Consider the following 20,824-nt stretch of genomic DNA (forward strand, 5'->3'; position numbering starts at 1 on the left):
ATTTTAAATCAATGTAAATAAATATTGTATGTTGTTCGACATACGTAAAAATTATTCGATACTTTTCTATTTTTCGTATTTTTTTCTTCTTTCATATATATATATGTATATATTTTTGATGTAACATTATATATAAAGTAATAGTTTACAGTATATCACACACATATATATGTGTATATATATACATATATACATATACACATACATACCACACATGCATACAAACACACCCCCACACACATATATATATATATATATATACATATATGTAATGAAAAGAAGTTTATTATACCATTAAATGCGTCCTCGTGTTACGCTCGTTTTTTTTAGGGAACTGTACAAAATTAAGTTCAGTAACATTTACCGGAAAATTTGTCTAGGTAATACATTTTCTACGCTCGAGTTATATTACAGAGTTCATCTTTATAAGTTATATTCAACTATATTATGTTTATTAAACATCAAAACTCGAATTTTTATAAATAAACGCACATACTTTTAAAAAAATGTTGATACGTTTGTTTAAGATATTTAATAAATCGTGTCTTGTTGTAAACTGCGATATCATCTATAGAGCAACAAAGATTTTTCAATTTCAAATGCGTATGCGTATATTCGTAGGAATCCGCACTTGATTACATTCATTCAAAATAACATATGCAAATTGTAACTTGATAATTCATTATTCTTTATGATTTATATTACATTGTTGATTAAGGTATAAAGCTTGAAATTTATATTAGCGTCGGGATACAATATTTAAGTACTGCATAAGCATTGCTAAAGTCAACAGTGGCGGAAAATAAATCTGAGGTGAAAAACATGTTTTGTGTATGTGTATACTTGTGTACTTGCGTGTCCTGCTAGGTAAAGAAAATGTCAAGATTGGATAATCAATCTGAACTTTAATTTGTTGAACTAGCACTGGAATTACTGCTACCCGAAGATGATGTAGACGATGTTCTAGTACTGTTTGATTCATTTGCTGCTCTAAAAATAAATAAATATTTATGATAACTTCTAGTTTTTCCAACAACCATTTGTATGCATCTTAATTTATTAAATTGTGATATTTAAAGAAGAATGCTTTTGAAATTTGCAAAATGTATCGTTATTTCTAAGTTAATATATACACATTATGTATAATTAGGCACATCAGTCTACCTAAAACGGGCAGCCAGACTAGGTCCAACAGTATCTTGATTTGCTTCCACACAGTTTTGATCGCCTAAGTTTTGCCTACAAATAGGGCAAGTCCCATGCTAAAAAGACAAAGAAAATAACCATATGAAATTACATGAAAGACAACGCGATAAATAATAGGTACAAAAGATAATCATTCAGATTGTTGGGAGCATTTTTCATTGTACTTACCAGCTCTAACCAAGGTAAAATGCACGGTGCATGATATATATGTAAACACGGAAGTTGCTTGACTGGTTCTGAAAGCTTGAAGTCTTCCCAACAAACAGAACATTGCATTTTACTATCTGTTCAGAAAAAATACATTTATTTAAGAACACGACATTCTTCGTATACATTATCATTTTTTATTACTGAAAATATAGTTATTTTTATACTCACCAACTTGGCTTTGGGTTACAGTTGTGGTTGGTATTTTGTCTATTTGTTTCTTTGGTAAAGGTGGTGGACCAGCAGTACCATCCAATTGATTTAACACGTTTGTTACAACTTCATCGAAACCAGGACCGTCCGGACCCAAAATAAAATCTTGAGGATTTGGAAAGACCAGTCTAATATTGAATGTTTATTAGTTTCTTTCCTTTTAATAACACTAAATATTAAATAAAACAACAATAAGATTCATCCCGAGTAAACAAGCTTTCTAGTGCCTCTTGTACCAGTTGGAATGTCAATTTTTGAATTTCTATAATTTCTTTAAAAAAATTTCTCTGAAGTCTCTGAAATATCTACCGAGACATATCCGTTGGCGCATTTTTAAACTCACTTTTCTGAAGAATCCTCTTTCGTTATGCAATGGAGTAGGAAACGGAAGTACCTTTTTCTTGGAGAACTTTTATCATATTTATTTCAATGTGACCTTACAAAAAAGGAAGTCTCCTCTTTACAACGAGCAGCCAAAAGTTGTTCTACAATTATTTTTCTTATTGCTGTTTTATTGCACTTTAAACGAAAAATGTATCATCGCTAATAGATATTAATAAATTAATAAATAGCATACAATACACATTAAACATTGACTTCTCATAGTAGAAAAACTAACATCTTGTAATAAATAGAACATTCATCGCGAGTATATTTCTCTTAAAAATAACAAAATTTTGTTGTATATGGGAAGGAAGGAAATACAAAGTAGAAACAGAACAAATCTTGAAGTCTAGTTTGGAAGATACTCGGGATAGCGTTTTGTGTAAAACATATTCTGCTCGAAGCAGAAATACTTGTGTACACAAGAATAATTTGGTTCTCATTATAGTTGCAATATTATACATACACAGGTGGTTGTCTATCATGTGTGCCAGAATAATCCATAGTCGTTTCTGCGAGAGCATATAGAAACTCTTGTAAGAACATCTGTAGAGACGCAGGATAGTCTTGTCTTCCACGACCTCTGTGTAATAAAAGAAAAATTATTGGTACCTACTTAATCATTTTTTTTATTATTTTACTACGATAAAAATAGTATTGGATAATATTAAAAGAAACAATTGAATGCAACAATTATTCAATTTCTAGGAAGTTGGACAACTCGTGTTTCTCGATAATCTAAATTGAAATGTATGTAGCATAAGTAATTTGAAACATGATCCTGATTAAAATCAAATCACCGATCTATACACGTTTGGAATTTTCAAACGATTAACTACCAACTCACCTATAAGACTGTCGGGCATACCAATTATTCGAATTCACATTATTCAAATTGGCAAGTACACTATTTCTGTTAGGTGTGTTTGATGTTTGACCTCTATCGGATACTCGTGGCAAGTTTAACACATCATGTTCTCTCCGCTATAGAAAGAATAATCGATAGAAATTAAGATTTTCGTTTGCATTGAAATAGAGAATATTATCGAAAGAACACGTTAAACAGATGGAAAATTTATGTTTACATAATTTAGTAGTAGATAATCATGATCAATAATGTCTTCACTAACAAGATCCGTGCCTGAGTTACTATCGTCACTACCACTTTCTAATTCTTCTATAAAACCACTCGCGCATCTTGGACATGTATAATCCTAAAAAGAATTACGTATTATTATACTGCTGATATATTTTTGTGTCGTTATATTTGAAATAGTCGGAGAATAGATAGCATTTAATGTCAATTAAAATTCGTTTTCTTAGGAGATTTGAATTACATGTGACAGTTGAAAGATTTTTGGATAATTATAGAAAAAAGGGTGCACCCAGTGATTTCAATGAAGTTGAAATATGTTGTTGGGGACATGATTCTGAACAACTTTTCCGCTGCTCGGGTTGTTTTTATGGATATTCGAAAAACTAGATTCGATGGCATGTTATTATGTGAAACTGATTTCTCTAGAATTGCAGAACGAAATCAGTGACGAAACGATTGTAGCATTACAGTTATTTCGAGGAAAAAGTTGGTGAACCATTCAAAAATAATGAGACAGACTGATAAGAAACCAATTACCTACCCTAAAACGAAAAGCGGAAAAATTAGTGCGCGTGATATCGAATGACAGATCAAGAGAAAATATGTTAGAAATCAGAAAGAGAGTGGCATCTAGTTGACGATTATCTACATGAGAAATATGTGAACACACTTACTGGTAATAAATCTTCGATTTCAACGCTGCATTTGTGACAGAAAAATCGAGACATTGGTGTCCCGTCCACAACGGCTTCCGCCATACTTAATGAATTCTCTTTGCTCTTCTTACCTATTTCCGACTATTATCACGATTTGCGGTGATCCGTCACAACAGTTCGTCTACTTGATTGCGTTTAAGCAAATGTCGAATCTGAACGGGAAAACTACTGATTTTAGATGATACTTTCACATAACACGAGATGGCGTCCGATTAAATTTGTCGATTGCGTATCAACACCTCGTTATTGCGTTCAATTACATTTCTTTACAATCGTTCTTTTTCTTTTTCCATTTAACCACGTACCACTCGATATACCATTGCTTTTCTACAGTATTTTTTCCCCGTAAATCGTAACTGGAAAACCGTGTCCCACACACGGAAATATTCGTTAGCTATAAATCCTCTGGCTGAAACTGTTAAATTAACAAGAACAGATATTTCTTGCTAATTTACACTGAACGTCTTTTAGCTTTCATAGCGCTACAAAGTATCGAATTTGTAGTGGTTTTCTCAATCGATTCTCATGTATACGCACATTATATGTAAACACCGAGTAAATATATCCTAACGAAAAATACGTTTAGCAGGTTAGATTTTGACACACGGTTTTATCGAGCACTTACCAAACGCATAAGAAGGGATCCCACTTATGTCGTGAATTCTTATTGGTAGAATGGGATAACGCATGTTAAAATACAAATCACAGGTGAAGTTGTAATAAGGAAGTTGGATTGCGTATAATGTTTTATTTGTACGAATGCACAAAAAGCCGAGAATAAATTGAGATGTGAATTCTTGAGTGAATACCCACGTGTGCATACATAGAATCGCACGCACGCACGCACGCACGCACACGTACACGCACACGCACGCACGCACGCACGCACACACACACACACACACACACACACACACACACACACACACACACACACACACACACAGAGAGAGAGAGAGAGAGAGAGAGAGAGAGAGAGAGAGAGAGAGAGAGAGAGAGAGAGAGAGAGAGAGAGAGAGAGAGAGAGAGAGAGAGAGAGAGAGAGAGAGAGAGAGAGAGAGAGAGAGAGAGAGAGAGAGAGAGCAAGTGTTTGTAGATGCGTGATGTGCAATCGTGGCACAGCCGGAGAAAAAGGCGGTTGCCAGCGAGGAAATGTAACAAAAGTATAAAACAAAGTTCTTTTTCGGAACAGATATGTGTACACGCGTATGAAAGCTTTCAGGATACGTTCAAATAAATACTACGTGCATCGCATTCGTGCATGCATGAGGATTAGTTGTGTCTCTATGTAGTATATATGAATTTAGTTTCGTATCACGCATGCGTATAACACACCGTATACGTTGTGTAGATGTTATAATATTCGTAATATGCAAAAGCGTATATATCCGAATACTCGTGTCTATCTTGGATAACTAGGCACACTAAACGTTGTCTACTGTTATGTAGGAAATCTCTATTTAGCAGAGGTGTTGGTACGACAACTAAACGTGAAATCAAATGTACACGTAACAATAGAAACGAACGAAAGAATAATGTGAAAATACAGATTTTCTGACTTCAAAATACTTTGAAGATTTTAATTCTCTAATACGATTATACAATCGAACAAAGATAAATTGAAAGTTATTCGTTCTGTTTTCAGAGAACAAACATTTACTAATAATGATTAGCTTATGTAAAGTACTGATTTATTACAATCGAATAAAAGTCTACCGACATAAATTCTCTAGGACACTTAATATTATGTCATAATATTTTACTTACACAAGTAAGCGCAATAATGGTTCTCCTCTAAAACTACTCAGATAAATATATTACAATGCTACGGATCGCTAAACGATCAGTAATGTATTTGAATTTTTTATACCGTTTCAACTACAAGAGTTTCGAATCTTTTCTCAAATTTGTTTGTTGACCGAACTTGTTGTACCATTTCTTGTTGGGTAATTTTTACATATTATAGAAAGAGGTTTCTTACATAATGAACACATTTCTTTCAGAAATGGAATATAGTCGAGTTCAATGAACACACGAAACGCATCGACTATGGTAGGAAGAGATTCCAATTGTCAGAATCCGTTTATACTTGCGAGAATAGTAAATGTATGTATACGTATGTACGTGTATATGTATGAATGTATGTGTGTATAGGTATGAATGCATGTACACGTGTGTATGTGCGACGCACGTTGCGCGCTCGTACCTATGTAAACAAGTAAGTAAGTAAGTAAGTAAGTAAGTAAGTAAGTAAGTAAGTAAGTATATATGTGGTACGTATTTATATACACATCGTCTTTACTTCCATTTCTGATGTATTTTTATAAAATGAAATTTAATTATAGCATCGTTCATCAGAACTTTACGTTCTTTTGCACACGGTTCTTTGAAGATTTCTGGCTATTACAATATCGCCGTTTCTCTTCAATGTAAACTGAAAGAATCAATCGTTTGTTATAAAATCAAAGAGAATCAATCATCTTATATACCGGCTGAGGCACATTGATTTTGAAAGAACAATTCTAATACATAATTAAAACTTATCGAATGACTGGTGCAAACAATCGTCCGAAGTCTACGTTAATTTACATTGTTGACATTCAATACACGTTGTAGACTTTGTAGATTTACATTAATGCGCATGTTTGTATGCATACATGTATGTGTTCTGCTTTATAATGCCAGAAACATATCGAGAGAGGCAATTAAACAACATTAAAGTCCTTAAAGCTGAATTCCACGATGTAGGTAGTAGAGATGTATTTTCAATATCACTTTGAAAATATTTTCATATGGTAGAGTCCATTGTTTCGTTTTTCTTAATAATTGCGATTCAGACCAAAATTCAAATGCTCGTCTCTCACTTTTAGTCTTAAATAACAATATTTGTTCACCGATACTGTCGTATGTGTTTCTTGTACAATTCTGGGACATTATACAAATATGAAAATTGTAATTATTGTAGAATAATTATACAATAAAGGATTATCTGCAAAACATTACACGCTTTGTTTCTCTCGTACTATTGTTACTATTGTATCGTTTCATTTTGCATTTAAATACCCCAATAAAGCACCGATTCACATAATTGTGTGTCGGTGTCAATGATGCTTTTAATTGATAGTATTTATTACGGAGTAGTAGAATACAGATTGTCAATGGTTCAAATATTTATGTGCATTTCAAGGAAATTCAGTTTTCTTTTTCAATCAGAGGTCCATGGATAAGTTTGTCACGTGCTTATCGAACTTATCAAATACTGAAATTCAAAACAGTTTCAAGTTGAATCGCTGTTCGCTTTGTGGGCTCTGTTACGAAATTTCAAAATCATAACAGCTTACATCGCGCTTGATAAAAATATTCAAGTATTACCATCCATGTAATCTCGCGTACGTAAACGTCGATGCTGGTATTGGCAAATAATGTTTCACCACGGCACACTGAGATGTTCGAAAGTCAATCGTAGTAATGTACATTCTATGCGCAAAGAAAAACGCGAAAACAATGTTTGCAAACTGTAGTTTGCATGCAAAATTATATACTGTTTCAATAGAATTTTCATTTCAGAATGAACAGATAAAAGATTTTGTCGATACTACCGTTATGAGACTCGTCGTACTTACATCATGTATAATCGTACGTTTTGCAGCTAATACATTGTTAAAATTCTGATGGAGCAATTAAGGGAGTCCACGTGAAGCATCGCATAACGTTGTGAAACTAGATACACGAATAAATAAATAAATAAACAAACAAGCAAACAAGCAAACAGACGGACAAACAAACAAACAAACGAACAAACAAGACAAACAAAACAAACGAAACAAACGAAACAAACGAAACAAACGAAACAAACGAAACAAACGAAACAAACGAAACAAACAAAACAAACAAATCAATTAATTAATCAGGAATCATATTCTTCGAACATTTTATAACGAGAGGCGTTGTTTCACCTCAGTTCATACAAAAACCTTTCATAATTGATAAACATAACTTATGCTCGGATAATTAAATGCTACCGATGCAATAACTAAACATCGAAATTACTACGGTTAAGATTACGCAAGTGGAATGTTTATATGTATGTATATCTTCTTTACGTCCAACACAATGAAATGGTCTGTAATTGCAATTCGTAAATATGAAACCGTTCATTCAATGCACGCGCGCACAGCATGTACCAAAAGTGTGTATTATTATACAATCTTAAAACGAATATAATTTTCCTTGAACGGAATATTACTTCGCTAAGACTAAAAACGTTTAGTTTTATAACAATTTTGTTTCGAGTCGGCAAACATTTTTACGATAGATCGTGCGATGAAACAATTCAACGAATAAATGAGACGTTTCTCATCTGCATTTCACTTGTTCGTAGAAAATCTGAAAAGAAACATGCCATGGTAATGGTGTTAGATATAAAAAGCGAAAGGTACGAATTTCCTGAGTTCAAACGTGATATACCATGTGTTCTCGCGCGCGTATACATACCTAGACAGTTCACAAATGCATACATAGTACACACGTTCGCTCGCACACACGTACACGCACGTATATATAAGAACAGAATGGTAATGAACAATGTTCTGTACAATAGTTGGAAAAAAATGTAATATGTACGTATATGTAATATGTATTAAAATTGATGAAAAATCTGAGATTTTTCAAACGAATGGAATCATTTGAAATGTTAAATATTATATACGTCGCAAAGACGTACCATTAACACAACGTTATAGAACAAGTTCGGTGACCTAAATTTAACAGCGATGGAAAGTCGTCATACTTACGCAATTTAATATGACCTTATAATTTTCACTGATATGTATATCTTGTGAATATTTTAGAACGTGCACATTTCGTAAACTGAACAGAGCATTAAACAATTGCAAACCATCAATTGCAATTATTTCAGATTTAAGGAGAAATCTATGAATCATTAACACACATTATCAACCAATCCAAAATGATATTTTCCGATATTATGGTGGACGTAATTGTATGCATAAGATGTATAAGTAAAATATAGCTGTCGACGACATAGAAATTCAAATATATCACACTGATAGGGCAGCCGATATAAATATATAACGATAGAAATATGTAATCACGATGAGAAGTTCAAATTGGCACCTGATTTGTGTTACTGATAATGTTGCATTTAGAATTTCACGTGAATGATTTTCGCAAAAGGCAACGGTATACTTGAAAAATGAACCGAACGTTAATGCACTAGTTGTTTATAGCATCATGTATTTACAGAGCATAAATCAGCCTACTCTTTTCATATCGGTATGTTATTTGGTTACTAGAAATATGCGAGTATTCTTTATGATAAGAAATATAAAAAAGAATCTCTTGTGAAAACGAGGTGAATGGAGATGAAGCGATAATGATAGATATTAAGATTTCACATGTTTTCGGTGAAATGTGATTCGTAACGAATGATATACGTGAAACAAAGTTGAAATAGCCTTGGAAACGTTAGGAAATTATGTTCTTTTGAAATATTCGTTATTTCGAGCATATAAAAAACATAAGCGAAGAGAGCGAATAACAGAGTTTGCTCTTGTAGCAGAATCAGATGAAAAGCAAAGAAGAAACAGAAAAGATCAGATGTGGAAACAGAAGTGTGTAACTAATTTAACTTTGGTGATACTACTTTGGTGATACTAAGATTCTATTTACAATAATGTGATAGAGTTTCTCGCAATTGAATGAATCATAAATTTGTTCTTTCGTCGTAATACTAAAGTTGAATAATGGTAATGCATCATAAATCATCTTAATACCTACGCGAGACGTGAGAATTGTAAAGCATACTCTCGCGATTATTAATTTTCATCCGATGATTCTGTAGAACTTTGTGGCATGGTGCTGAACCAATTTTCTCGAACTCCGGTACTTCTGAGCAAAAAAGAATATTAAAAGACATTAAATACATTAAGACGCAACTAATCGTTTCTAATGACAGTTTGGGGAAAGGGAATAGTTGGAAGAAGGTGAGAAAGAACTATTTGGTAGAGTTTTATAGAAAGTGGGAAAAGTAACATCTAGATTTCGATAAAAGAGTATACCTGGCTCGCTGACGAGTACTTATGGGCAGTGTAAGTGAAGTTCTGTAATATTGAGGAGTAGTACTCGACGTTGTTTCGTCTGGTCTTCTGTGCAACGTCATCGTTTCATGCGGAGATGTAATCAATTCAATCTCGTTGTCCAAATAGTAACGAGAACCTGTCGCACTTTTGCAATTTTCACATTCGCTTCTGTAGTCGTCGGTATCATCGTGAAGAGTGGGAAGGGCTTGCATGCTACACGTGCATGCCACAGATTCGAAACTTCCTTCGTCGTTCATTTCATTGGCCACGTTCAGCGGTGGCTGAAATGTATTCAAACTATTATGTAATATACATTTGACGGACCGCATATATTTGTAGATGTACATATTGTAGATGTATTCGTTAGGATACCTTGTAGGTATGAGTCTCGTCGGGTCGGTGATCCGACTGGTGTGTTTCGTTCTGTTGTTGTCTCGACGAAGAAGGAGTAGAAGAGGGTTGTAGTTGTACCTCTTGATAAAATGTAGTTGCATTTCTGTTTTCTTTGTCGGTCAATACATCTTGTTGCGCAATCAATGATGATAAATTTGACGAATCGCTGGTCGGCGAGGGTCGAAGCAATTCATTCTTGGAATAATCGTTTATGATACCATGCAATTTGGTAGCGGTACGAGTGGAGGTTAAAGTCCTAGGAATTGTACGATGAGAAGTTATATTAGAATTGGACAAAGTCGCGGATATTGTAAATGCTCCTGCCGTTTGACGAGGAAGAGTAGTATGCGTCTGATAATTTTTCGAAACGGAGGTTTGCAAGTTTGACACGGGTTGTACAGTTACATCGGAATGCTGATTGGCAAAGTTTGGAATTCCGATGGTGGTCGGTAAGTTCTCGTAAGTATTCGTCCCCATGGTAAAATTCGTAGTGGATGTTCCTACACTGATACCTTGAGATGTTTCATTTTGATTGGATTGGCGATAGCTAGAATATATATTTGGATTTGAAATTGGTCTATTGGGCGTGGATGTTAAGCCACTTGAATCTGCAATACTATTGTCGCATATCAGCGTGGACGTATTGCCATTTATGCCGCTTTGCGTGCTTCCTACAAGCGATATATTAGTACGATTAGTGACATCGGTCAAATAACTGTTTGGAAAATTAAGTTGCGGAAGCGCTTGAGGGTTCATGGATAGAAGGGCCTGTTCCGCTCTCGCCGCTGCGACAGCTTCTTCGTAAGGCGGTGGAGCTTCTCCGCGCGGAAAATAATTGCTGGGTGGCTTCCATAACGGATAATTAGCCCCACATGGAATGTCATCCATAGGAACGCCGTACGATAATCCGTCTCGTTCCAAGTATCCCATACTACCTAAATTTCTTTGGTCCTCTGCCAATTGTCTGTTCTGTCTTCCTGCCACGCAAACTTTTACAAGATAATAAGCATCTCTGTTGTATGGTAGTAAGAAAGAAACGAGTAATATATATCGACTAATAATAAGGTAATATACCTCTTATTTTTCTTTGGCGTAAGCGATGTATTAAAAAAAATAATAGGCTCAGTGACAACACAGCCGTTACAAAACTAGCAACAGATCTCAGCCCTATATCGTAATTTGCAGTAGTATCGGTCGCATTGTTGCCAATTCCATCGGTTTTGTAATTTAATAGAGACGATAAGGTATCATCCAGGCAAATATACTGGCAACAACTATCTCCACGTAGGAAAGATTTACAATCTTCCTGTCCAAGGTAAAAGAATTTGTTAGTAATATGTTGTCTAGCACGAAAGCGAAGTAAAGATTTTGCTTGTATAATAATAAAGCGTACCTCTGGGAATTTGGTGCAAACGAATGCTCTACAAAGTTTCGGATTGCCATTATCGCAAACACACAACGTACAAGGATTCGAGCCAAGAATGTAGGATACCCCAGTTTCGTAAGATCGTCCTTGATGATCTTTGCAGGAGACACCGTTCTCCGCACGAGTGACTATAAAACAGTTGAAAGAGAAATGAATACACGAGCCATAGGCAGACGGTATATATTCTTTGTACCGTGCGCGTAACGGACATTGTTGAATCGCTAGAGAAATCTGCAGCAATTCTATGCACAACGAGTAAAAGGAAATAGTAGACGTGTGCCTGCTCGCTTGGTGCGTGTTTGGTGCGTGCGTGCGTATGGTGTTGGGCGCGCGCGCGCAATCGCGCTAAACGAACGACCAGGTGAGCGGCAGCGATACATGCGTCATATACACATTACGTCAATCACTTGGTCCAGCTAGCGAGTTTTTCGTGAAAAATTCACAATTGACGCGAACATGCAAACCCGTGGAATACCCGTACGAAAAATGCAGCCACCAGCTGCGAATCTAATGCATGATATTTGACATTCTCAAAGGATGAACGAGCTGTTGATAAACGATAGGCGCAACGGTATTTCTCGACGCGGAGAATGCAAGCAGACAAGAGGAAACACGAATAAAGGGCGAAGATGGAGAAGAATATTTTCAGTGGGCAACTTACCAGTAACAAATAGAATAAACGCGGAGACTGCATAACCGAGAAGGTTACTGCCGCTGTATCTCATTCTGCGTTCGTTATCTCATCATAATCGTGACCATTTGGCGTTTGGTGTGAGAAGAGGGCGAGTATAAAGATACCCCGAGAGATTTCAAACGGTGTGCTGTTCGGTCGGTTCGTCGTGGTTTTTCGACATTTTTTCCGATAGAGTGTCAGCCAGCATCTCGCACCAACACACCTGTATCACGGGTTGCTTATGCAGGAGCAACAGTTATTTTCGCACACCTGCATATCTTCGAAACTCTTCTTTCGCTCGCAAGTGTCCTCGCACAGTATGCGTCCTCTCAAATAGGCACACCAACTTTCACCTACTTGCACTTACTTGCACCTACTTGCACCTACTTGCACCTACTTGCACCTACTTGCACCGACTCCCGACACCCGACACCCGGGATGATCGATTAGTAAACGGAGCAGCTATCGGTGTCGAGCACCGATACCGACGCCACCGCCATCTTCGAGCGTTGTTCCAAGTCTTGTTCCGCGGAAGCTCTCCGCGTGAAGAAATTAACCCGTCTCGTTCGCGGTGGTTTTCATCCGCGGTTCCCTTTGACTCGTCGCGATTCAGGTTATCGGCTACCGACCGTTAACCGTGTTCGTTTCAACTCGGTCGCGACGCCGCGGTTTCGCCACTCCACTATTCTATTTATCGTGTTCGTCTCTTTGTGGTTTCCATCGCTTCGAAACGTGTGCCTCTAAGGGATGATTAGTAAACGAATTTCTGATCTCGTATTTATAATTTATAATTTATAATATATAGTTCATAATTTCTAATTTCGTATTTCGTATTTCGTTGTCCTGTTCCTCGGCGATTGTTCGCCATGCATATGTTGCTTGGTCGGTAACGAAATTTCCGTCTTCTTTCACGAAGAAACAAAAATGTGTAAGTATAATATAAACACGGATGAAAAACAATGCGACGACATTCGTATTCCTCTAACCTGACATGCACTATCCGTCGTAAGGCAACGATTTAAATTCAAAACCGCCGGCAAAATGTAATGAAAATTTTCAAGTCACACATCACCTTTGTAGTTTGCAGTTTCTACCCTGAGAATAAAAAAGGAAAAAACAGAAGGAGAAAAAGAGGGAGGAGAAAAAAAATCGAAAAGTCAACTGATAAAACGGGATTTCGGGATCGCTGAAAGGTACTAACCTGTTAAAACACGGATGAATTGAAACGATTAAAATGGTTTGTTGATTTCGAGGAAACGCAGGCGGAAGACACAACGTTTATGGAAAAGAACGACGATTCACCGGAAGACGTTAAACGGGCTACGTCCGTTGAGCGTGAAATAAAAAGGGGGGAAAAGGATGATACCTTCGAAGGATACCCGCGCCAGGAAAAGAAGAAAAGATGGGAACACTGCGATAAGACACCTTCGAAGAGATCCAAGGCAAATTGAAATCTTCTTGTTACTTAACATTTTTCTTCTTTCTTCTGCCTTCTTTGTTGTTGTTTCTTTGCCTGCTCGTTCGAAAGAAAAATCAGAGTATTGGCACAGCATTGTACACGGGTTTATGAAATATATTTTTAGCGGCAGAAAAGCAAATTGAACGGAGACTGTTGCGAGACACGCAAGAGTCTAAAGAAAAAGGCGAAGAAATTCACAAAGGTTTCGGTGTTTGGCGAACCGTGTACGTTTCCAAAGCTAAACATAATACCTAGACATTGCTTGACGAAACAAGACCACATTAATATATTGGCGACGGAGAGGTGATACATAGAACCTAATGCGATAAAAATGTTGAAAAGAGTAGTAGCGCCTCGCGAAACGAATCATTTGCTTCGAAATGTTTCTCCCTAGTCGCAAGTGTCCGGCCGATTGCCAAAAGAGAATTGTACTCCGGAGGTTAAGACCCGTGTCGCAACGAACCAAGGAATTGGCTCAACCGCCGAGGCGACGAATGTTGATAAGTTTACAAGAAGGCACGGCTGTGTTGCCACCAGCACTTTTGGACAATCTCGTGCGAACCTTGGAGAATGAAACATGCCTGACTCCGGAGTAACGTGTCACGTTGAAAATAACGTTTACTTGCTGTTATTCTCTCTCGCGTCACTCGTTCGATTGCCATTTCATTCGGATCGATCGCTATTTCAGCGTGTTTAACATATTTGTGAAAGTTTCGAGACCCCGAAGCGACACATTCGAAAGTGTAGACACTTTTCTTAAACCTACTTTCTCAACAGCCTCTTCGAATTCCTTGACATTGAAATTATTTCTCTACCGAATACCATTACCTTCCCAATCAAAGTTAAAATGTTCATGTTTTCAGGCAAGCGGCGATTGTTTCGCGAAAGAAAAAATTTGCAAAGAAGAAGAGGGGTAAACAAGATACGTCGAGGCAAAAAGAAGCGAGTAGATTAAATAAACCAAACATGGGTTCTGCGATCGCCGGATCGTTTGATAAAGATTCGGTGTTTTGTCAATATTCGATAGCCGAGCGTTTCGTGAAAAGTATATTAAAGTGGAAATGTCCAATTCCCAAGGCGGAATTCAACGACATCTCGAAAGTGATCGTTGAACGTTTGGTTCATGTTCTCGACTGCACTTGTCCGCAGAACGAAGACCGTAAATCCCAGCAATTGCGCTTCTTAGCTGACACTATAGCCTGTTGGATATCCGGAGTGTTATCGGACGTTGCGAAACATCAGGAGAAGAATCTCGAAGAGATATGTAAAAAGAAAGAAACAGAATGGGCAGCGGCGGAAGGGGAGGAAGAGGAACTGGAAGAGGATCAGGAAGAGGAACAGGAAGAGGATGACGAGGATGAGAAAGTGAGCGAAGACGTAGACGAAACCGGAGATGAGAGCGAGGACGAGGGCGGGGGGGAGGGCATGGGCGAAGGCGAAGGCGAGGGCGAGGGCGAGGGCGAGGGCGAGGGCGAGGGCGAGGGCGAGGGCGAGGACAAAGATAAACACGCAGGCATAGGCAGGGATGTAGACCAGGAACAAGACAAGGATGAAGAAGTAAAGGACAATGGGGGTAAGGAAACAGAGCAAACTTCCATTGTCGATGCGGACGACGAGAGGAAAAATGATATAGGCGGTGTAACGGAATCGGTGAGCCAACTAGACAATCAGGACGTGAAAATTGTGCACGTGAAAGACAACGAAGAGATTGACGTTATAACGGAGCAAGCAACGATGGAAGAAGAAGTAGAAACGAAATACGTGAAAACGGCTGTACCTTTAGAAACGGTAGCGAGAATGGAAATGGAAAGTGAACAGGATACCGAGTCAATTGCAGGAACAAATGGGACAAGAAAATCGGTAACGGAAGCAGATACAAACACGGAAGCGAAAATTGAAATAGCAAAAGAGGTCGAAGTAAAATCAAAGGTTGACTCGGAAGTGGGAATGGAAACGGAACCGGATACGGAAACGGAAACGGAAACGGAAACGGTAACGGAAATCGAAGCGGAAACGGGTGCGGAGGCAACAGAAGAAACTGAAGCAAAAGGAAGAATCGAGGAACCAGAAGAAGGAAACGATAATGAAATTGTTTCGGCAGATGAGGAAAAAACCGATTACTCTATGCCTTCGGAACTGGAAGAACTACAAGTTGAAACAAAAGTTCCATCTACTTTGTTATCAGGAGAGAAAGTTACACCTGAAGAAGAAGGATGGAAAGACGCACTGGTTAAAGGGGATCTGGAGGAATTGTTTAAAAGTGACATCCCATTCTTGACCTTTGGTAAAATTATCGATACCGTTTACAAAATGATCGAGAGTACTCCAGAAAACACGGCCGAAGATCCAGTAACGAACGGTATACACCGTGCGATTTACGAGAAATTAACCAATATCGTGATGTTGGAGGATCCCAACCTCTTGACGGAAGAACTAAAAGATGTCGTAGACGTGGTATGTGGAAAAATTGCAAATTGGTTGAAAACTATTTTGAGCAAATCGGAAATGGCGTTCATGGAGCAATGCATGCCAGTGGTGGAATCGAAGGAAATCAGAGATTGGACAAAATGGCTCGAACACATTAGCGACGTGGCTATAGATTGGAATATCTGGTTGCGAGGTGTGATCGAACACATCTTTCGGATGAGTTACGCGAAAGTGACGCGGGGCGAATGGAAAGATTGGACGAAATCCGTTGATACTGGAGCTTTGCTCTGGAGAAAATTTCATCTGCAAACTATACATCAAGCGCACCGTAACGTTACAATGTTGACCGGTCGCAACATCGTTAAAACTGGAACTAAAACACCTTGCACTGTTTCGGAACAGCTAATTTTCAGCACGGAACTACACGCGTAATACTCGGACACGTAAACACGTGTGCAGTTACGATAATAAATGTCGACGATAGCTACACGATCAGTTGATCCTTATCTGCTTTGGATAGATGTCGATTGATTCGAGAAACAGGCGTGAATTCTGCCGGTCGAGTGAATCGTAGCGGTACATGTTATACGGGGAGCGTAGTAAGTATGTCGAAGAAAGAGTCAACTGTTGCCCCCCCCCCTCTCGTCGAACGAACCGAGTGGACTCTGCAACTTTCTTCTCGAAAGGCGGTTCGGCCCTGACATTGCTCGCGACTATACGAGTACCACGTGCGTATAACATTGCCGTTCAATGTTCGAACTCGAAATCGGCCGTAAAACTCGAACGTGCTGTATCGAAAACCTGAAAACTGAAAAATCTCCTACGATGGTGTAGTGTCGATAGATTTATTTATGCGTATGTTCCCGCTCCCGTTCCCGGTCCTCATTCCCGTGTCGTTCCTGCTCGCGCTCGCGCAGACTACACCACCCTCCTCAGCATCGACCCGTTTCGCGATCTATCGCGTCTTCTCATTTCTTCGAATAGATTCTCGTCTCGTCATCTCTCTTCCGGCAGCTTCGCCACCGCTTTCTCTTTCTCCTTCCATTTCTCCCGTCTTTCTGTTCCTGTTTCCATCAAAACATTGCGTATAGTCTGCATTCGTCGGCGTCGTTCGACAATCCACCAAGCGGTCGGCATCGTTTCGAAACTGTACAGCCGAGTCCGAAGGGACGTTTCGCGTACAATCGCGGGGCCAATTAGACTCTTAATTTTCCTCTTTATTCTTTGTCATTGGCAAAGTTGCATACGCGTGTAATTGTCGCGTGTAATTGTCGCGTGTAATTGTCGCGTGTAATTGTCGCGTGTATGGATAAGCCGCCGCATTCGTTGTCTTCAAGAGAAATACGTTGAATCGTGAAGGGGCGGTTAATCGAATGCAGGTAAGTTCAAATAGAATAGAATAGAATAGAATACAATAGAATAGAATAGAATAGAATAGAATAGAATGGTTGGGAACGTTTACTACTCTGCAAATCATTGTCGCGCGTTTATTTATTCGAAACTGTTAGTATTGTCGCTGCTATTCAAAGTTGTGCATTTTTCAAACAACTGCCGCTGTGTTTCCTCTCCTCGGTCTCTATCTTATTTCTGTTTCCTAACGAAAGAGCGATTCAACGTCCAAACAGTAAAAAATCTGTCTGGCGAATAAATAATCTGTTGAATGTTTCTTTCTGAACGCATATCCGGTAGGTCTCTTTTGCTCCGGCACTCGAGATCGGTTAAAGGTCAGCAGTTTTTAACGTTACATTTAAACGATCACGCGTATTTCGCGGGTGTTTTCCTTATTTGGTTCGTTTCTCTATTAGCAGATGCAAATGACGAATTTTTCTCGTTTTGTCGCTGACGATTGTTGGTGAAATTAGAAATGACCTGCGATACGGTAGTTGGTGAGATTCCAATAACCCAGCTCCACTCTTTCCCCAGCACAGTGTAATCTAATCTGGATAGAGAAGAAAAGATAACGAGTACTATGAACGTAAGGGAACGATTCTCGATTAAAGCAACCACAACTCTGTTATATTGCAGTTGTTTACTCGTACACGCTGATGACACGAATAATGGGAGCAACAGCGTTTATACGATATGGCATACTATGTGTAATATTATTTGACAGTGGTCGAGCTAGTAACAACAACAATTGATAAGCGACGAGAAAGAAAAATTCAATCCTAGAGTATTAATTTGTTTATCGGTCTCGACGAAAAAGGAACTAGCTGTATTGTGTGGCTGAAGCGCTGTTAATGCGGTTAATGCGGTTAATGCGCTTTTGAATTGGTATCGTTCGAATCCTTGCTGTCGACGTTATCCAGCAATGTTGCGCAGCGTATCGTATATAATTAATGACCATGTAATATAAAATGTATGCAAAATCGAATGTTTGACGCGCGTGCGAATACGCTATTGTATATGTATGTCTATAGCATATTACATATGTAAAGCGCGTCTACCTCCGTTACTCTGAACGAATGCAAGGTGAAAGAGAAAAGCACAGACCGAAAATTTATTCCTGCTTATCAGCGTGACGATGGCGATGGAGTGGCGCGACCCCGGGCAAGACATACCCGGCAATGACTAGCTCGGTTGATTGTGTGCTCGCGACACGACGAGTCGCGGGGGAGAGAAAACTAATGCAAATGAAGGAAGTAGGAAGGGTCGTGAGAATATTAATGCACCGATGTGTCGACGTATCGGCATATTAGTATATCGGCTTATCGGTGAATCGCGTAAACCCAGTTGTCGCAAACCAGGCAAGTTACATACGTCGACAGACCGAACGCAAGAACGACGGGTACGTGCCATCCGAGAGAAACCGACGAATATTCCGAGTAGCGTTCGCGGCCTGTCCGCGCGATTGCCTCTCCTATTTTTCTCTATTATGATCGTATTCACTGGTTCTCAACCGTTTCAGAATGATGCTGACATGCGGGGAAAAGATATCTCTAGTCGTATTGGCGGTGATCGGTCTGCGGATTCTATTAAAAGTCGGTATAGTCCTGTGGAGAAAACTGATCGCGCCTAGTTTCGGTTTCGGAATCGACGTGAGAACGCAAGGTAGATGGGCAGTGGTTACCGGTGCTACCAGTGGAATCGGGAAAGCGTTCGCGGAGCAACTCGCCAGAAAAGGTCTGGACGTCGTATTGGTATCCCGATCCTTGGAAAAGCTCGAAGAGGTCGCGGCTGAGATCAAACAGTACGGCGTGCAGGTTCGTGTCGTGGAGGCAGACTTGTGCCAAGGTCAAGCAGTGTTCGCAAAGATCGCCAAAGCGACCGAGGATCTCGAGGTAAACATTTCATTTCCATCGAACGTCGAGAATTTGTTCGCTCGAAAGTCAATCTTTCTCTCTGCCCTTCTCAACAGATCGGCGTGGTCGTGAACAACGCCGGAGCCAGTTACGAGCATCCAGAGTTATTTACCGAACTCGAGGAGAAATGTTTGGCAGAGATTTTGCAGCTGAACGTGGCAGCTGTGACGGGGATCGCACGAGTCTTTCTTCCGAGAATGTTTGAGCGTAGAAAAGGAGTTCTCATCAATCTAAGTTCGGCGTTGGGGGTGATGCCTAGTCCTTACTTGTCCGTTTATGCCGCGAGTAAAGCTTACGTAGTGAAGCTTAGCTCCGACTTGGCCGCGGAAGCGAAAAGAAACGGAGTCACTGTTCAATGTTTGATACCATGCGTCGTAGCCACCAAGATGTCAAAGATCAAGTAAGGTCGACTCGAGCGCGCGAATGTGTAACTCTAAATCAACATAGAATCGACATATAATGCATTCGTATATTCTTATATTCTTCGAAACTCGTTGTTTATACCATTTTCTTGGGATTTTTAGGAAATCGACGTGGATGGCTCCCTCCCCTGACACGTACGTCGAATCGTCGTTAAAGACGCTCGGCATCGAGCCCTGTACAGCTGGCTATTCTCCACATTTCTTGGTCATCGCTTTCATACACGGATTGTGCTGCGTATGCGAGAAAGGTGCTGTTTGGTTGATCTCGAAAACGATGAACAACATAAGGTCGCGCGCTTTAAAGAAAAAGGCCAAGTTAATGAAAGAGAACACAAAGGATTCCGTTGCTACCGAATAATTCTCATCCCATTCTTTTGTTTTCGTACTTTCATATTTTCATAGTTTCATAGTTTCATAGTTTCATAGTTTCATAGTTTCATAGTTTCGTTTCTTGTGTCTGTTCTGGTAAGCAAATTCGTAACTCGTCTACTTACGTTTTAGCCGAGTTCTACATTTCGGTATACCCGCCGCGTTACTTTCGAAAGAGAAAGCAAGTGAAAAAGGTTCCTTCTTCCGAAATAACATTACGTCCTACATCCGTATACACTCGACTAAATGCTCGAGTACTCTGAATTGTTGTTACATGTGTATAGTTTGTAAATGTTTCTCTACATACGTGATATGTTACACCTTGTACCGATAAGTGTTATTAAAAACAATTAAAGAAATTGTACGGCAAATGATTTCGATTCTCTCCGACATGTTGAATGGCTTCTCAACGATTGCAGTATAAATGTCC

At 38.9% G+C, this 20,824-nt stretch overlaps 4 protein-coding genes and 1 long non-coding RNA gene across 21 annotated transcripts; 2 read left to right on the top strand and 3 right to left on the bottom strand.

The window, feature by feature from the left end:
* Window positions 1–517: 517 nt before the first annotated feature.
* On the bottom strand, window positions 518–4,674 carry Iru (E3 ubiquitin-protein ligase Iruka). Of its 8 annotated transcripts, XM_076371269.1 has the most exons (10): window positions 4,448–4,674; window positions 4,128–4,237; window positions 3,781–3,974; window positions 3,096–3,224; window positions 2,858–2,994; window positions 2,477–2,593; window positions 1,585–1,754; window positions 1,375–1,490; window positions 1,165–1,262; window positions 518–990 (listed from the first exon to the last, which is right to left on the bottom strand). In XM_076371269.1, the coding sequence occupies exons 3-10, from the start codon at window positions 3,862–3,864 to the stop codon at window positions 906–908; spliced, it is 936 nt and encodes a 311-aa protein (XP_076227384.1). In that variant the 5' UTR covers window positions 3,865–3,974; window positions 4,128–4,237; window positions 4,448–4,674; the 3' UTR covers window positions 518–905. The 8 variants fall into 8 exon arrangements, with proteins under 8 accessions (XP_076227384.1, XP_031840281.1, XP_031840280.1 ...); XM_031984421.2 differs by lacking the exon at window positions 4,128–4,237; XM_031984420.2 differs by having other exon boundaries at window positions 3,781–4,178.
* Window positions 4,675–6,117: 1,443 nt separating this feature from the next.
* Window positions 6,118–12,922, bottom strand: LOC116430367 (uncharacterized). Of its 3 annotated transcripts, none has more exons than XM_031984389.2 (7): window positions 12,404–12,922; window positions 11,710–11,870; window positions 11,391–11,622; window positions 10,296–11,305; window positions 9,903–10,204; window positions 9,622–9,732; window positions 6,118–6,256 (listed from the first exon to the last, which is right to left on the bottom strand). In XM_031984389.2, the coding sequence occupies exons 1-6, from the start codon at window positions 12,465–12,467 to the stop codon at window positions 9,660–9,662; spliced, it is 1,842 nt and encodes a 613-aa protein (XP_031840249.1). In that variant the 5' UTR covers window positions 12,468–12,922; the 3' UTR covers window positions 6,118–6,256; window positions 9,622–9,659. The 3 variants fall into 3 exon arrangements, with proteins under 3 accessions (XP_031840249.1, XP_031840248.1, XP_031840247.1); XM_031984388.2 differs by having other exon boundaries at window positions 6,118–8,208; XM_031984387.2 differs by having other exon boundaries at window positions 6,118–9,732.
* A 271-nt stretch (window positions 12,923–13,193) lies between these two features.
* Window positions 13,194–17,220, top strand: LOC116430354 (uncharacterized). Of its 6 annotated transcripts, none has more exons than XM_076371254.1 (6): window positions 13,194–13,343; window positions 13,496–13,608; window positions 13,669–13,857; window positions 13,999–14,177; window positions 14,269–14,466; window positions 14,738–17,220. In XM_076371254.1, exons 3-6 carry the CDS (start codon window positions 13,696–13,698, stop codon window positions 16,731–16,733), a joined length of 2,535 nt encoding a protein of 844 aa, XP_076227369.1. In that variant the 5' UTR covers window positions 13,194–13,343; window positions 13,496–13,608; window positions 13,669–13,695; the 3' UTR covers window positions 16,734–17,220. The 6 variants fall into 6 exon arrangements, with proteins under 6 accessions (XP_076227369.1, XP_076227371.1, XP_076227373.1 ...); XM_076371256.1 differs by having other exon boundaries at window positions 13,678–13,857; XM_076371255.1 differs by lacking the exon at window positions 13,194–13,343 and adding an exon at window positions 13,396–13,420.
* Window positions 17,221–17,414: 194 nt separating this feature from the next.
* Window positions 17,415–20,753, top strand: LOC116430374 (very-long-chain 3-oxoacyl-CoA reductase). Of its 3 annotated transcripts, none has more exons than XM_031984419.2 (4): window positions 17,415–17,680; window positions 19,210–19,582; window positions 19,660–20,003; window positions 20,128–20,753. In XM_031984419.2, exons 2-4 carry the CDS (start codon window positions 19,211–19,213, stop codon window positions 20,381–20,383), a joined length of 972 nt encoding a protein of 323 aa, XP_031840279.1. In that variant the 5' UTR covers window positions 17,415–17,680; window position 19,210; the 3' UTR covers window positions 20,384–20,753. The 3 variants fall into 3 exon arrangements, with proteins under 3 accessions (XP_031840279.1, XP_031840278.1, XP_031840277.1); XM_031984418.2 differs by lacking the exon at window positions 17,415–17,680 and adding an exon at window positions 18,881–19,048; XM_031984417.1 differs by lacking the exon at window positions 17,415–17,680 and adding an exon at window positions 18,921–19,089.
* LOC143174960 (uncharacterized) lies at window positions 18,316–20,258 on the bottom strand. The gene is made up of 2 exons (XR_012999517.1): window positions 20,108–20,258; window positions 18,316–20,036 (listed from the first exon to the last, which is right to left on the bottom strand). It is a non-coding gene; the product is annotated as an uncharacterized LOC143174960 (long non-coding RNA).
* Window positions 20,754–20,824: the final 71 nt, after the last annotated feature.

Source organism: Nomia melanderi, chromosome 10, assembly GCF_051020985.1.
Source record: "Nomia melanderi isolate GNS246 chromosome 10, iyNomMela1, whole genome shotgun sequence".
NCBI lineage: Eukaryota > Metazoa > Arthropoda > Insecta > Hymenoptera > Halictidae > Nomia > Nomia melanderi.

Coding starts and splice junctions, on each gene's coding strand:
- LOC116430374 (XM_031984419.2), top strand. CDS start 19,211: ATGATGCTGACATGCGGGGAAAAGATATCTCTAGTCGTATTGGCGGTG. Junction 19,583..19,659: donor AAGCGACCGAGGATCTCGAG/GTAAACATTTCA, acceptor CCTTCTCAACAG/ATCGGCGTGGTCGTGAACAA. Junction 20,004..20,127: donor ACCAAGATGTCAAAGATCAA/GTAAGGTCGACT, acceptor TGGGATTTTTAG/GAAATCGACGTGGATGGCTC.
- LOC116430367 (XM_031984389.2), bottom strand. CDS start 12,467: ATGAGATACAGCGGCAGTAACCTTCTCGGTTATGCAGTCTCCGCGTTT. Junction 11,623..11,709: donor TTTGCACCAAATTCCCAGAG/GTACGCTTTATT, acceptor TACCTTGGACAG/GAAGATTGTAAATCTTTCCT. Junction 9,733..9,902: donor AGTACTCGTCAGCGAGCCAG/GTATACTCTTTT, acceptor TTTTTTGCTCAG/AAGTACCGGAGTTCGAGAAA.
- LOC116430354 (XM_076371254.1), top strand. CDS start 13,696: ATGGAAAAGAACGACGATTCACCGGAAGACGTTAAACGGGCTACGTCC. Junction 13,858..13,998: donor CACCTTCGAAGAGATCCAAG/GCAAATTGAAAT, acceptor ATATATTTTTAG/CGGCAGAAAAGCAAATTGAA. Junction 14,178..14,268: donor AATATATTGGCGACGGAGAG/GTGATACATAGA, acceptor GTTTCTCCCTAG/TCGCAAGTGTCCGGCCGATT.
- Iru (XM_031984421.2), bottom strand. CDS start 3,864: ATGGCGGAAGCCGTTGTGGACGGGACACCAATGTCTCGATTTTTCTGT. Junction 2,594..2,857: donor TATGCCCGACAGTCTTATAG/GTGAGTTGGTAG, acceptor TTTATTACACAG/AGGTCGTGGAAGACAAGACT. Junction 1,755..2,476: donor CATGATAGACAACCACCTGT/GTATGTATAATA, acceptor ATTCAATATTAG/ACTGGTCTTTCCAAATCCTC.